The sequence below is a fragment of the Helicoverpa armigera genome, chromosome 10, assembly GCF_030705265.1.
Source record: "Helicoverpa armigera isolate CAAS_96S chromosome 10, ASM3070526v1, whole genome shotgun sequence".
In the NCBI taxonomy this organism is placed as follows: domain Eukaryota; kingdom Metazoa; phylum Arthropoda; class Insecta; order Lepidoptera; family Noctuidae; genus Helicoverpa; species Helicoverpa armigera.
In genome coordinates, this window is record NC_087129.1 from 7893440 (window position 1) to 7910357 (window position 16918).

Consider the following 16918-nt stretch of genomic DNA (forward strand, 5'->3'; position numbering starts at 1 on the left):
CGATACATCTGCTTATTCGCAACACGCACTTGTTTAATAAAACTTAGTACATGTTACATGTCATTAAATGTAAAGTCAGTGTCTACGACGGTGTTGGTAAGCGCTATTAAGATTTGTAACGCGCCTTCAAAATTTTCAAAATTAAGTTGAAAAGTACTGAGTATAGAGTCTACAATCTATCATCGAGTATCATAGTACTGAAATGAATAATTAGTTCCATCTGTAGTAAGTAGCTGGGGTACTTGTGATACAACTAGAAGTATAGTCGCACAGACGTCACTTCGCCTCCAACTATCCATGGACCGTGGTAGGTGAGTGTAGGCGAGTGGAGGCAAGCAGCGCGCGCACGTCCCCCCGGTCGATACTACACCAGTCTCCATGTTTTTTATGTCTTTTCACGTCACGAATTGCTCAACAAAAATTACTTCTAATAATTAACTAAAACGCAACTCATGGGTATTTAATGACGTAAAGAAGAAACACGAAAATTCTGCGAAATTTCCATGGACGACTTTGCTTTTGCGTGCGTAGTAACGTCATTTAATTTCTTCGCGGGAAGTACCGATTTGGCGCCATGTTAAACATGATAATTAGTTTTGAATCTTCTGTGACTTTGACTATGTTAAGATTAGCGGATGGTTTAAAATATATGTTCATTGTGTACATTTCAGCCGTTCCAAAACAGGACGCGGTAATCTGGGCAAAACTTAAATACATATAGCATGTTGTCAATTCGGTGAACATTGTAAACGACTAGCCGTTTCGCGCTGTTTCACACTGCATCCTACGGTAACTACTTCTATGCGATGCAATACCTGCCTCAAGATTCAACCTATATCCATACCAAATTTCACTTATGTGGGTTCAGACGTTTTCATTTGTTAGTCCAACCGACAGACGATAGAGTTGCTATCGAATTCACAAAATGAATAAGGATAAATCGATGTATATAATATAAGGTATATGAACATGACTAACCTGCAGATTGTGATGCGGCTGGGTTAAATGTAGCTGCTGTTGCTGCGACATGTGCAGATGCTCCATGGGCGGAGGCGCAGGCCGCGGCCGGTACCCGCCGTAGCCGCGGTAGCGCGCCCAGTCCCCGCCCGCCGCTTGCTGGTGCTGCTCAGCCATGTGCTTCAGGGTCTGCGCCGCCGGCGACATCTCACCGCCACCGTACGGCCGGGGAGCTGGCTCACCCTCCGGCGGCTCCAGCAACCCCATTCCACCGCCATTCAGTTTACCACCGTCAATATCAAAGTCCTTCATAAATTCTGGATATTCCGATATTTCCGTGATAAGATCTTCGAACGTATCATCTCCATCTTCCTCGCCGATCAGATCGGCTAAACCGGGGAAAGCTGAAGCCGCGTCACGTTCAAGAGCCGCTGCACACTCATCCAATCCGACGAAATCGTCATCGGCCACTTCAGATTTGCACTCCGCTTTGCATTCACGCTCGCAATCAAGCGGAGTAGGCACCCGCGGTGGTGCTTGCGGTAAGGGGGGTGAACTAGATGTCTTTACGGCATTTGCGAGTGCCTTCACCGTAACGTTAGTAGAAATTTGCTGAGGTTGCGAATCCGCTGCTGAAGTTGTGAACTCCAGCTGTTGGACGATTTCCACAGAGAACTTGGTGAGAGCTTCGCCCCCAACACCGCCCCCGCCCCCTCCACCACCACATTGGATTTTTGCCGGAGGTTCATAGTCACCGCATCCAAATTTTTGTTGCTAAAACAAAAGAAAATCTGATTTCAATGCATTGTATATTACCATAGAAAATATGACACAACTGCCAGACATTGCCGTTCACATCAGTAATTTCTATAAAATGTCACTGACGCGACATTTTTCTCATAGCAAACACTCGTTGCCTATAGGAGTTACACCACAGGTCTGTGTAGGAATAAACTTTTAAATTCAATTAAATTATATAGATTTTTTATAGAAAAAAGGTGGAAAAAGGTTTCCGTTTCCGCAGACAAACCGTGTAAACGGTTTTGTGGAGCATAGATTTAAGATATAGGCTATAAGAAAACTTGATTGTAATAAATAAATAACCCGAAACTGCTCATACAGATCAAATTGAACAAAATTACAATGCAATTATTTATGTACATGAAACAATGAGTAAATTGGTACAAATGAATGAGTACCTGATACTTCTTGACAATTCTGAGCTAGACGTTGGTAGGTAAATGGTTTAATCAAGTGCGTGGTCGTCACGTGTTCGCATACGATAGCAGATTAAAATAATTGTGCTCACGACAGCTTCTAATGTATCTACGGCAGACATCCTTTTCTGGTAACTTGAATTTGACTTTTATTTACGTACATATGTACTCAATCTGTACTTTAATTTGGTTTTATCAATATCTAAACAATAATAAAGTTCACGTGACTATAAGAAAACTGTTTGATAAATTATCAGATCGTAATAAAATACGCAATCGTAAATAATCGTTATCTCTATCACTACGTAGTAAGTACATACGAAACAAATTCGCTTCCTTCCGTCTGATTCTCTCTATGTATGTTTAGATGTTACAAATACACAACGGATTTTGATGCGGGTTTTGTATTAGATGGAGTGATTCCATAGGAGGAATATAAAGTATGTAAGTACAACATGTTGGCTGGTCAGCCTGAGCGCACCATTTTGCAATACATAGATGAGAATGAGACAACGCGGACGAAGTCGCGGGCAAAGCGCTACATTTCAAAACGAGAAAATTTTCAGACGATGCACTCAATTGGACAATTAATTACTTTTCTGTTGTGTTTTTCTAACTACCAGAACAAGATTTCTATGACAGAAAAATATGGAGTCCAGAATAATTAAAATACCCCGTGCGGAGCCGGGAGAAGACCGAAACCGGCAATTTTATATTTTGAATACGAACTAATCTATTACACAAATATTGATGCAAAATGTTGAAAACTACTAAAACTCCATAACAGTACAGAGGCTATTTAATTAGGTCTTGCCTAATTAACAGATAACACTTGACCATTCGTCACTTAGAATTTCTTCAGTAATGAGTGCAAGTTGAAGATCACGCTACGGAGTGTTGTAATTGCATGAGAACGATAACGCCATACAGCAATATAGGTAGGTAGGTACGTACATATTGAGCATCGCTGAATATTTAATGTAGCGGACTATGGGAGCGGCTCACAGCAGCGCGGCGCCAAAGTCCAGTCTACAGTCTGCCCTTGGTAGATTTTAAATCACACACTTCAAAGAACCCTGATACTATGGATTTCTAATTTTTGAGAAATCAGTACGAATGGGGAAATAGGAACGAATAGGGCTGTCCCTGCTGCAGATTTCCAGGATTAACCAGCAATAATTTCTGCGGACTAGAAATTGGCATCCTTAATTTCGTGGTTTAGTCAATGGTTTTAGATTCTTTATCAACGAAGATCAATATTTAGGACACATCTTGACAGGTATATGCATGGGGAAGAGCGGCGATCTCTCCTTTTGGATAACAATGTTAGCAGTAAGTTCAAATTGAAATACCGTGAATGTGCTTCTTAAAATTGAAATTTAACACTTGGTTGAGCATCTAACTTGGCTGTAAAGAGAAAACCCTATGTGGAAAACATTGCAATAATTTCTAAGACAGTTAATTATGGCAACTATCGGTACTACAATGTAATACGCAGTACGTAGTTACTTAATAAAATGTGTCAGAAAACCGCGCAGGCGCAGGCGCTCGGAGGTCGTCGCGGTGAGCGGCGCGAGACAATGCGAGGCGTTTGTTGTGAAACTCGCGCAGTTTGCACAACCGCAGACCGCCCTACCGTACCTACACTTACATGATCTAGCGCAGGTAAACTAACTGGCCTTGCTATCAGGAAGCTGTACAGGGAAGATCTTTGACACCGCAGGGAACCAAATGACCAACCAGAATTCACAAACATTATTTAATCGCAATATTGGATGGTTCTTTTCATTACAAACACTCTAAAGACACGTTTCTCGGTTTGATATGAAGGTCGTTTTCCAAAGTGTCGAAAACTAGTTTGATTGAGTATATAATTGCACTAATTTGTTTGATCGTTAGCTAGAATGTTATGGTAGTTGTGTCGCGTGCTGAGTAAAGTGAAGCACTCGGAGGCACGGGATGCGGTGCCAGAGGGTCAAGTCAATTGACGTCTGGCAACATCCGGTGTGCGATGCGGCGCTTACATAGCACGTGCTACCACTAATTATCTCCCCATCTCGATCTACTAGTGCTCCATTAATTGTCTCTAACGTTTTAAAACTAGATAGAGAACTAAGTATAAACAGAAAAACAATACACATAAACCGTGTAAGAGCAAAACTAACTTCGTGTAGACATGAAGCAAATGTAGAGGGATGTTAATCAAATGGGTGAAAAGTTGAAATCAAATGTATGGAGGTTGAATTTAATCGCAATCTTCGTAATAGCTAGCTAGTATTTGTAATAGAACAATACAATCACGTGTAAAGCGTAGACACGTGACCCGTAACAGTAATGAGGAAGTAATCTTACATAACACAAAGCTAAATGTAAGATAAGTAGGTAATAGACGTAACTAGATTTTACGAATGTCTAGTGAATGAAATCGATCAGTTTGTGGAGATGAAGAAAGAATAAGAAGTATGAATACATCAGCATATTGTAATCAGATTCAGCGGTAGCGTGCATTAAGATAAAGTTCTTATGAAGTTTGATAGCGTATCAAATGCATTTCTGTAACTACGGTATTGTGCCCAAATATTTTATGACGGTTAACGGGAATCTCAAGTAAACATAGACGGGCGTAGTTTTAAGATGTGAACAAAACCGGTTTCTAAAGTTGTCTTTCTTGTTTTTGATCACATTGTTAAATATTGTCACTTATTAGATTTTGCATTAGATTCCGGTGCCCTCATAGATATAATATTATTGATAGAATAATTAGTAATTATTTCAGGAAATCCTCCTGGCTAAGTTGCAGCCGCACGGTGCGAAGATCAGCAGTTAAGGAAAGTTACGTTGGGAAATGATCAAATGATACTGAATAAATCCTTGCTCTTGCGTCTTTTACAGATTTTAACAATCGTTACGGATAATAACAATTAGATGCTCGAAATCTGACAACTAGCCCTAACAAAGGGTACATTACTCAATAAGTGGGTTGTGCAGGCAGATCGGCAGTGGAAATTGAGATAGAAATAATGAAATTCAATCAGTTAAAATTGCAACTTACCACATGGACGACACTGCTGTGCAGGTTGCCGCTAATGGCTGGCAAGTCTGGCTTGCGATCGCTCTTCTTTGCCTGTCGTTTGGCCTTCCCTTCGAGGAAACGCTTCTGGAGGGCGGTAGTCTCCAAATTTTGCTGCTCACATGCGCCAGTGAACGATTGGTCAAACCGCGGCACACACTCCGACTGGCGTCGCCGGTACGTTTCTATCCTTCGTCTGAAACAAATGAAATAAATTGAGAACTAGTGTATTAAAGTTAAAATTGGACATAATCGATTTCGGATAGAGCCGAAAGCATTTTTGAAGTCTATTCACAAAATAGGAGGTAACGTCTGAAATATTTTGTATTAGTAAGTAGGTATCCAAGTTTGCAGTTATCTTAAAAAAAAAATCGTAAACGAAAACTGCACTACATCAGTGATCAAAATATATGAACTCCCATAAAGAACCCCCCGCACTTAACAAAGTGCCGATATTATTCTTGTCCTGAGTCACCTGTTACGAGTAGTTACGACACCCACAGGAAATTGTGTAGTTAAGTGCTGTATTGTATGTATCACAGTTCACGGAATACAGTCAAATGCATACAGCTCAATGAGCTCAATACTAGAATTGGTACCCTTCATTCCAAAACAATTCCCAACCAAGGAGCCGACAAAATGAGTCATGATGAACACACGTATCCTATTAGTAGCGTATGACTATGTAAGACTGTTGCATCGACGTAAGTCCATACGTATTCAAAATTAAGCACATCTTTTAAGTGGAAGTAGGTATTCAGTTTGAATAACAAAGAAACAAATACCTCTGCAGTACCTAACAAGTGAAGGAACAGTAGGTGTACCTAACAAACAATATTTCAAGCGATGCCGTGATGCTCAGTCAGCCGCAACTCCCGAGCGTCACCTTGAGCAAATGTTAATGCGGACAGTCTGTCGGCTATATAAAAAAATCATTACAAGCTTTTCATTTATTCATCAGTATTATTCTGTGGCGACGAAATTCTCAAGGCCACTGTCGTCCCCTGTTTGAAATAATTTTCAAAGACTACTTGATATCCATAACAGCATTTGCATACTTGCCAATTGAATTCACAATCCCTCATGTTAATAATAGATATTGCTAATCAAATGGAATTTCCCTATCAAACAAACTAATAATATGAGCGTGTTGTACGGACAAATAATTTGCAACTTGGGCAGATTTACACCCGACTTCCATCCAGCATTTTACATTCCGATAGGGAAAGGGGATTTCCCCAGCAGAACATCGTACAGTATGTGGGATTGTGTTCCCTTTAGATTGGAATCAACAGGATTGGACCAGGTCAAGTGGAAGACGGGAAGAAGATCGAATTGCAGCAGTGGACCACTTAGAGAAAAGGCATTTCTTTTGTTTTCAATACAAGGCCAATCATTATTCCAAAATGTATTCCCGTTTTCAATTGTTTGTTCGTAACTGTATCACAACAGAACAACAAATGGGTAATTATTTGCTCGGTTATGTAAGGGAATCTATGTGCAAGCATGTATTACATAAGCAGTAAGCAGCATTAGTGAGTGGCGTACGTCACTGTGCCGATATCAGCCTATTACATTACACGTACGTATACATATCACCAGCTACCACTGCTGCGCGTACAGAATCAGTCCTACGAGGTTGGGTATCAAATCAGTGACAATTAATATCATGCTTCTTCATGACTGCTACTGTATGTTCATAGTCACAGGTACAGACACCCGTTTGAAGACTGAAGGAAAAAAATCCTTCCTTTTAGCCCTAATGTTCTTGAGTTTCTTGTTCGTCATAATTCCCTGTTTCCAATTTAATTTGTGGTCCAGTGGGCGCAGTATTTTCTCCCTGTCTCTCCCTGTCCCTCTCTGTCACTCATCATATCTAAGAATCTACTCATATTTACTTCTAAAATATAAGTGCCTGGTGGTTGCCCATAACTTTCTTGCAAAAAAAAGAGTAACATACGGGCGGGCATCGTGATTTTGGGGAGTGAGCGTTTTTCTCAATGTTCGAGTATGTGGCTGGCATGTAATTGGGTAGGCAAATAATGATCTAATTATTAGTGTATTCTAGATTCAAATTTTATTATTTTTGTTTACTTTTGCTTTGCTAAATTAATTAGCATTGAAGATATGTCATCGACTATTATAACAAGTAAACATATTAACCATTAACTTTTCAGAAAACTGGTTTCCAGTTTCAAACTCAATTACATACTGTTCTTTCATAGCAAAGCCTGAGATAGCGGGGTAAATACGTAAGAATATTTACCTAACTTTTAACACGCTCGAATAAAATCAGGAAGACTAGGAATAACCAATCACGATTCAGCGTGAGGAGTCTACGTAATACGCTGTTACTCAGAACTCGAAAGTCAACTGTATCGTAAGTGAAAACCACTGACTATCGCTATACTACACCACTTTCACGAATATTACCATTTCAAACTAAGCACAATATTTTAATTTTTGGCTCGATTTAGCACGATAATTAATTGGACAAACATCTGTCTATATTAAGCTGATAAGTATTAATCTACTCTGGCAAGTGTGACTGTGATCCACAGTCATTAGCGGACCTGACAAACTGACTTAAATGCTATGTATCGAAAGACGGTAATCGCTCAGCAGGGTTACCAAAACTGACGTAAGGAAACGTATCCAGAAAAAAATACAAAAATGACCTAGCTTAGTAAAATAATGCGTCATGGCGGTCGAGCGACTCCAAAGACTGATGCAGTTAACTAAAATAAGAACAAATTACTTCATCACTTTGTGGCTTAAGTGTAGTATGTACAAACACATAATCCAGCTGAATCCCGAGCATCTGGCATCCCTAGCGCAATGTCGCACACGCCGCAGTGTGGCAGTATGTACACTGTGTAAACTTGTAGGTGTTTTGTTTAGTTCATTGACCAGCCGGTCGCCGCGGGCTGTGCGCTACGCAAACAACGCCTTCGATAAGTCCCGATTGTGTGTCACGCTATGTCACTCACATTGTACCCGAAAATCTCATCGCAGTACCTGTGACGCAAACATACTTCTTCAAATTGGTATAAAAGTCAAATATTTACATTAAATAATGACATTACTACAGTGCTAAGTTGGCGGTAAATTAGCACATTCATGATACCGCCTTAGTTAGAAATGCTTATCACATTTTCTTCCCCAACAAGTTAGTCAGATTTTTGAGCGACGAAATCATAGGGAAAAGAATACCAATTTTGCGCATACAAATTAATCCTTGGGCTGGTCCAGGGCTTTATCTTCTTCCCTTCATTTAAGTAATCTGCATAATAAGATAAGTGCTCTAGAAACCATAAGGTTTGCATGTCGCCAGTCACTAGTGCCACCATTGATTGGTTTGTCAGAAGAGTGATATGTCTTGTGTTATCGTTTCAGTGTATATTGGCAGACATTACCACGTCCACAGCAATAGCAACTTAAGAGTTCTTTCAATCCATGCTGAATTAATGCGACAGCACATGAATACTGTTCTTATCTTAGTAGTAATGGACATGAACCAAGCACAAAAATAATACATATTGACACACTACTCGCCTTAATGCCTCCAGTCTACTCCATAAAGCAAAAAAAACCTTTGAAAATTATGTTCTTGGCCGAAAGGTTCGATTTTTTGTGTGTCCCGAGATATCTGCTTCCTATGTCCTAATGGGTCTAAGCTATCTCCCCTCTTATTTTCAGCTTAAAAGGTCAAGCCATTCTTGATTATAAAATGTGTAACTAACACGACTTTTGTATCTATAGGTACAGATTACACATCGGTAAGTGTATTTTCCATTCCGTAGTTTGGACAACGAAATAATATGTAACCAGTTTTTGAAAGATGATTTGTTTCGCTGCTATAGGTCTACTCTTGATACTTGTAATTCTTACGGCTAGTACTAAGCTACCAAACCGATCAAGAATTTTGCATACTTACCTACCCCGCGTTCACGACTATGGGTGTCCTGAATGCATTTCAATTAATGCGAACACGGACTACACACATTGCTACTATGAAATCGTATTCAAGGTGTATATTTGAACACAGGCGAGAGCTTGAATGAGGCCATTGAATATCTTATTGCCAACCCAAAACAATAAAAATATACTTTGTCCTAGAACTTTGATCAATTATTGTGTTTTATGTGCTTAATTAAATCTTCTATACTTTTATTGCATTTTCACATGCCGGTTGTATGTTTAATACACCACAAACCAGATTTATTAGCAGGTTCACATATTCAGTGATGCATGCAGAAAACCACTTTTTTCCTTTTTTATTAATATTGAAAAGATGTAATAGACGCCTTCTATATGTCTGACTTATTTAATAAATTCAACGAGTTCATACATTTTTGGCGACTGTTGCCTGTTTCAAACTATACATAAACACATTGTGTTGTACTTATCATGATTAGGAGTCCGTCTCGCCTATCAGGGTGTATCCCTACAAATGATCCCATTAGCTCGGGGGATCGTCCCTCCGAGCCACGATGCCAATATCGATCCTGAGCGAACAACCAACGTAATGCATGTACGAGCCCTCATAGCTTAGACCAAATTCTCATTTGTCCCTTATGCAACATTCTTGACTTAGACCACTTTTACGATGATACATTGCGCGCGTGTCTGTGTATTCGTAAAGAGAATACGTAATGTTGCGTTACAAGTGATCACGACAAAAGCAACTTTGTCGTCACCTACCATCTTACATTAGTAACTCTCTTTTTCACGATTGAGCAAGTGTGAAAGTATAACATATTTTAGTGGACTATGAACGACCACTTCAGTTATTAATTAACATTGTTGAGTTGAATGCACGTAGGTATGCAATGTTATACGTTTAAATCTAACGGTCTTGATCTCTTAAAATCATTTCGGAGACCCCCATTTGCCTTACAGGAAACACATAGAAACCATCAATGCATAATTTAAAGTCCACCTGCAGGATAAGTTCAACGTGATAGATCAATTTATGTCAAATAGGAATCAACACAACGATTTATTTCATTTGAGCAAGCAACAGCCTCAGTTTTCTATCGCTAGCTCTGCGTCTGATATTCCTACAAACCTGCATTAAGCTCATTGCAGCGTAAAGTAGACTCTCTACTTTCTAAAACATTATTAAAGGATCTCTAAAATTGTAACTGAGTAATGTTAGTATGCATCGATGTATCACATTACAAGTTGGCTGCAATGTAAATAAAACACAGCGCAGCGTTTATGCACCGCCAACTGGCTATTCAGTACCGTTAGATACACACCGAGACCCCGACATAATTTCATTGAGTGCAAACCGCGATGCACTAACCTCTTCAGACATATACTATACCACACTAGTAAGGCGCTACTCTACCTACTCTGGAATTTCTCAGTCCAGTTTTATAGCATATACAATTGCACATAAGTGTGACTGTTTTGACTTAGCCGACGTTAATACTTAGTTTATCAACAGCGACTAACGTTTGCGCTTAAAAGTCGGATTTAAGTTAGCCAAGCAATGAGTACGGACGTATTTTTGGATTATGCAAGTACTCAGCACGGTACATTTTGATTGATTTGCAGTCCAGGAAATAACTAGTTAGGTACGGCATGCGGCAGGAAGATTAACTATTGGCTGCTGTATTTGCGATCAATACTCATCGGAGTAAGGGTTCCTTCCCTACAAATCTAGAAAATACACATTAACCCTCTTATTATAAAACGCGGTATCAAATAAGTATCGGCTTTTGTACTACCTTTAATCCAGCTGTAAGTACGACCTTGAAAAAACGTTATTACAAAACGCAGTTTATCGCAAGTCCTATTACTATCTGTAGTACAAAAGATAAACCATCGAGCCCCCTAGTTTAACTGCAGTACTTAGTCGACAAACGTCAAATTCCGTCATTATTTACTTTTGAGGTTATTTGTTTTGTGATGAAAAAAACGAAAGTGGATATAAATATGTGTGATTTGGAATACTTGGATGTGTTAGAATACTATTGAGAGTGTCCGGGGACCCAACAGTGTGCGTCATCGACAAAATCTCTTCAAATTATCTGACGACAATTTTCGATATAAATATCGATTTATGTTTTTCGAAATAATAGTCAATTGAATGCATGATGATAATCCATGATGATCCTATGATGCTCAACTGGGCTCGCCATAAGGTACGTAGCCTTTACAGGGCAAGTAAGTTGCCAAAACATCCTAATAATTATATAAGAGTCGAAGTTTTTATTATGGATGTTTGTTTATGTTCCTCGCATAAACTACCACATGGATTTTGATGAAACTTCGAAAATATATCAGATTATCATACAGTTTACTGTTTATTTACAGATTCAAGACTATTTTGGCGTTTTGCACGCCGTATCTTTGCCAGTAATATGCAATGTTTGTAAAAGACTGGAAGCTTGCTAAAATGTAGGTACAAAAATGCCAAGATGAGCAAGGGAACAAGATTGTGTGATGAAGAACAGTGTCCAACATGTATCAGTGCGTTTGACTGTATAAATAGACATCGGAATAAAATATAATTTTGTACTTTTATGTTGTTTCATTTTCTTTTGGTAATTTAATGCACACGATATTCTGTGTGTAAGTTATTGTGCACTTAATTTTGAAGAGGTTCTAATGAGATGCACAACGTCTTATTTAATCATTTAAATCGGGATGAAAATAATCCAAGTTATTTCTAACCTAAAAACAAAACATAACTAACTCGGATACGCGCGCTGACGTTCCGTTATACGAGCAAACTCGATAGTTGTTTAAAAGAGAATAATTGGATCATGTATATCGTTAAAAGATACTAGAAATATAAAATTACCTTTAAATAATAAAAAGTAATATATTCAACTGCAGAGATATTTTTTTTATTATCATAGTTATTAATTTTTCATCAAAATAGACTTAACAAAATAATGTAAAAAGGAACGGCGCACAGAATTCGGAACGATTGAACGAATGATTTAAATATTTGTTGCTTATAATCTGTGGATATTATTTGAACCACACACACACACAGACAAATCGAAGTACCAGACAGTCTTCTCTTAGTCTACGTTTTGTAATAAGGATGTAAAGACTATCGTAAGTACCGTAACAAACCAAGACGTCTTCAGTCGGGTTTAAACCACTACTTACGGCAGTTTTTATAATAAGAGGGTAAAGGTTCGCTCGGCTTTTTGTTTCCGCCTCGGAGGGGTGGCATAAGGGATGAAAATAAAGGAAAACCTGCCTCTGTATTGAAGGCAATGAATATTTTTGTCATGAAGGCACTCGGATCTCAGTGAATCATTAGCAGGTGTTTTACTTGAGGCACATCAATAGAATATTTGAAATCGTGTCCAGAAGAAAAAACTCATTTTGGATGCGTCGCGGTCGTCGTTTGAAGCGGTAGGTCGGTAGATGGTTGAAAGCCATATCATAGGCGCATGCGGGTGAAATCGTGGGACAGCGATAAAGGATTGAATTGGGCAGCGAGTTTACGATAAATTACAGCCGTAGGTACATATTTAATTCAATATTCATCGATCCTACCTAACACTAACTTGTCCAAGGCAGGTAAAAAACAAATGCGACGCTGTCACTCCGTGATGGTTTCACCGCATTTGATCAATATCGATTGTGAAACTAAATTGAAAATAAAACGCTGTGTTCTGTTTGAGAAAAATATCATTGCATTCACTAGAATGCAACCACTGCATTAGTTTCTAAAATATGTAAACCAGCAGTACTAGCCACTAGGTACTTGCGAAGGTAAGACGACTTTCATTACCTTTCTAACCATATTTCTTAACGACTGATGTAGTACAAGTACTTACAAAGTTTTCACTATTAAGAGTTACGAGATTTACTGATAAAGGCATACAAATATTTAAATTCTGCGTTATTTTCCCCGTAAAGGAAAATGAAACATACCTGAGCGCTATCAACAGGAAGTTTATCAGTAGCGCTAGAAGCAATGCTATACTAAAATCAGTTTATTCAGACGATACTAGAATAGGCAGTAAGTATGGCTTACTATTTGCCTAATGATTTTTTGAGGAACTCTTGACTGAGTAAGAGCCGCATGGGTCGACTGGTCAAAAGTTAAGCTGCGCTTGGCGGTATCCGGGGATAAGACACCATCCATGCCATAACGAGTTCCTACCTATTTCGTCAGAAACGTTATTAATTAATCGGCGCTGCTTGTTATCGAAACTAACATTATAAAGCTGAAGAGAGAGTGAGTGAGAGAGTCAGTTTTTACGCTTGAACATTGATATCAGGATCTACAGTTACATGGGTTTTTTAAATTTTCTTTCATTGTTGAATAGGGCATTTATCGAGATGCTATAGGCTACTTCTTATCTGAGTTCAGCAAAGTCCCTCTGAGGGCCCTGGCACATAAAAGGCGTACGACGGAACACGACGGTTTTTAGTCAGTAAGAGTTTGACTCTCCCTCGCTGCTGCTAACCCACAGCGGGAGGGGTCATTTGACGATTTTGGAGGTCGTTAAAAAAAAACCCCTCTGAGTGCGGGTGCAACGATGGGGAATAAATTATATGGAGAATATTGAATAAAAGTCATGCACTAATAACAGATAGACATTAACTGGTTGATTGCCATACAAGAAGAATGTACGGCCTCAAGGTCATGTTGGGTTATATCCTTGACTTTGGACATGGAGGTCAAGTTAGTACTCGTGGTACTCTTTGTGTCATCAAAAATGGCAATCAATTTCATGAATGGCCTAAGTTTTATTATTAAAAAAAATAGCCTATGTGACTCCTCGGAATATGAACAAATTTTTTTAAGAAAATTTCTCAGGGTATTTAACATACTTATGTACTATTATGTACTGACTGAAAATTGGTAAGGAAGTCGTTCAGAACTGGAGGCAGGACATGAGATCTTTTTTATTCCCACCCGGCCATGGGAAGTAGTTCCCTATGAACTATTATTATTACAGAGAAATAGACAATATTCATTATTTGTATTAATATTTATATTTTTCACTATCCTTATCAAATTCAAAGATAAGAAACCTTACACCATAATGTGACAGTAAAGGCAATCTACCAACCAATCACTTCAGTGCACTTATGTTCAACATAAACAAGTTTCATATACCTCCATCCAATGTAATAATAATAGCTTCATCTGTACTGTTATTGTTATGATTCTGAATAACTGATACAACAATACCGTTTTACACTAGCCTATGAGCTATACCTGCATTGGAAATTATATGACTATAGGCTAAGACCAGAATTCTTTTGCTTATTTGCTGATTTAATATTACTAAGCTTGTCTCGCCTAGAAACACTGGATCTGAGTTTCACTGAACTATGAGGCATGCAAGACTCAGATTTGAACTTATATTTGAGACTGCATGTATCAAAATTATACCTCCATAGTATTAATGTGGTATTCACCAACTTGCCTTGCCAACAATCAGATTTTACATGCTTACATAATAGAATATGATGATGATTATATGGGTGAAATAGCTTATCAGTCACAATAAATTGTAGGTATTAAAATGAGTCAAATGTGATAACAATCGGAAATATTAGATGACAAGTGAATATTTTAAAATGAATTAATGAGTGTAGAATAAGTCAAACATTAACTTAGTACAGAAAAAATATAGTTTGATGGAGTATTTCTTGAGTAAAAGATATAAAAATTGTTTAATGAAATATTTACTAGATGATTTATGTACTGGAAAGATATAAATTGTATGTACGTACAGGTATCTAACATAACATCACAGCACTCATAATGAAAATAAAATCCTTGCCAAACACAAATATTCCAATGAGAATGCAATATTGTCCTCTACAATGATGATTAGTATTATATCAAGGAGGTAAACTGACCTGAGGCGATCAACAACAGCTTGTCGTTTTGGTGGCAAGATCATTTCCTCCATGGGCTGCAGCATGTTGGGCGGGTGCTGCGCGGGCGCGGCGCCGGGCAGCAGGCCGCCCGCCCCGCCGCCTCCGACCAGGTGCTCCACGGTGCCTGCTCACTATTCACCTCTGCTCCATCATATCCCTCGCAAGTCCTTAAGCTATCTTAACCCTTATTCAAGTACTGCACCGCAACTGCGACAGCACTATCAGAAAATACACACGATTCGTCCTGAACATCCTCAACATAACATTCATGTTGTCACTAGTTTCAAGTCTCTGATGCACCACAGATTTTACAAAGTATTTAAATAAGTCTGCTTCTAACAATCATTACACCACTGTAACTCACACGTCAATCTAGAATTATATAAATAAAGAAACACGTCAAATGATAAAAATGTTTTGGAACAAGTTATGCAGTCAATACCTCGAAAACAGTTTCAACTATATCCAGTCATAAATGCAATATTTTTAATGAACACTATTGATGCGCAAAATCACTTATATATGAAATCTAACAATATTATGTCCATGTGTAAATTCTTTCATAACAATTTATGAAATTCTTTAACTTGAGCCATATCATGAATGAATGACCAAACATCAACTAAAAAAAGCCAAGAATCTCTCTGACATGTCATTGACTGACGCTTGCTTCACCCACCGCGTTTCGGGTATTCAGGATCATATAACAAGCATTTCCAATAGTAAGTTATTACTAATTATCTTCATTCAAATTGTTGAATACCTACATAAAATAAAATAAATTGATAAGAAACACTCACCTTGTTTGTACAATACGCAAAAAAAATATTTAATGAAATATGAACTAATAATTATAGTCATTAAAAATAATTCCAGTCTATCTAGGCTCGATATCGGTATCGATATCGGTTTTATCTAGGCTGCCCCTAACATTGAGTTTCGGCTACCACAAGAAAGAAGGGGAGATAGCTTAGACCCAGAAGAAGGACATATGATAGTTTTTGTCACCATTCGGGACGAAGGTGAAAACGAGGGCAGAAGCTATCTAAGATAAAAATAATATGTTTAGACTTTATTTACTAGGTAAAAAATTAAGCCTGTATCGAGCATAGATATAATATTACTAAACAAGATTGCGCACGCTCAAAATATATATTTACGAAAATGAACTCTATTCTAACGCAATAAGGTACTAAATTGGTTGCATAATACACAGAGGCAAATCCGAGCCGAGAGGGATAGTTCGAACGGAGGCTGTTTGTCTCTTTCTAACACCTTGCCAGCATAAAAAAATGTTGTGATCAAAAGTTTTGTCTTCCCAAAAAACAATTGAATCACTTATATTTTTATCTTATTTTAACAATTGTAAGTCAACAAATTAATAACAATCGCATTAATTTATTCGTATTTATTATAAAAACATTAACGACATAAATTTTTATTTTGCTTTTTTTTATTTTCTAGCGGTAACCCTGAACATTCTTGGCGCGTAATCAGCATTTAAAATTTTGTTTATATTTTTTGTATTAAATCAATTTAAACTATTAAAATAGTGAAAAAGTGTTGCGTTTATACTTGTAAAAGTGAATCCTATGGGGGTTGCAGTATATCGTTCCACAGGTTAGCTAATATTAACATTTTCGTAAATCAAACAACTAGGGTGCCCATTAATTCTTGTAGTGAGTCAAAATATGGGTGATGGATTTTAAAACTGTTGTACTATTGTTATAGCTTCCCAAAAAATGAAGTAAGGCGACATAAATGGCTTAGCAGTCTATATGTGAAGCAAAAATAC

General features: G+C 38.0%; 1 protein-coding gene and 1 long non-coding RNA gene across 2 annotated transcripts in view; one reads left to right on the plus strand and one right to left on the minus strand.

The window, feature by feature from the left end:
• LOC110372264 (neurogenic protein mastermind) overlaps positions 1-15774 on the minus strand; it is a 30882-nt gene extending 15108 nt beyond the window's left edge. Inside the window, exons 1-3 of the mRNA XM_021328864.3 lie at positions 15103-15774; positions 5227-5440; positions 979-1731 (exon numbers count right to left, since the gene is read on the minus strand). Coding sequence (XP_021184539.2) covers positions 979-1731; positions 5227-5440; positions 15103-15167 — 1032 coding nt within the window. The 5' untranslated portion in view covers positions 15168-15774. The remainder of the gene's footprint in view (positions 1-978; positions 1732-5226; positions 5441-15102) is intronic.
• LOC135117424 (uncharacterized) lies at positions 10933-11779 on the plus strand. The gene is made up of 2 exons (XR_010276898.1): positions 10933-11399; positions 11572-11779. It is a non-coding gene; the product is annotated as an uncharacterized LOC135117424 (long non-coding RNA).
• Positions 15775-16918: the final 1144 nt, after the last annotated feature.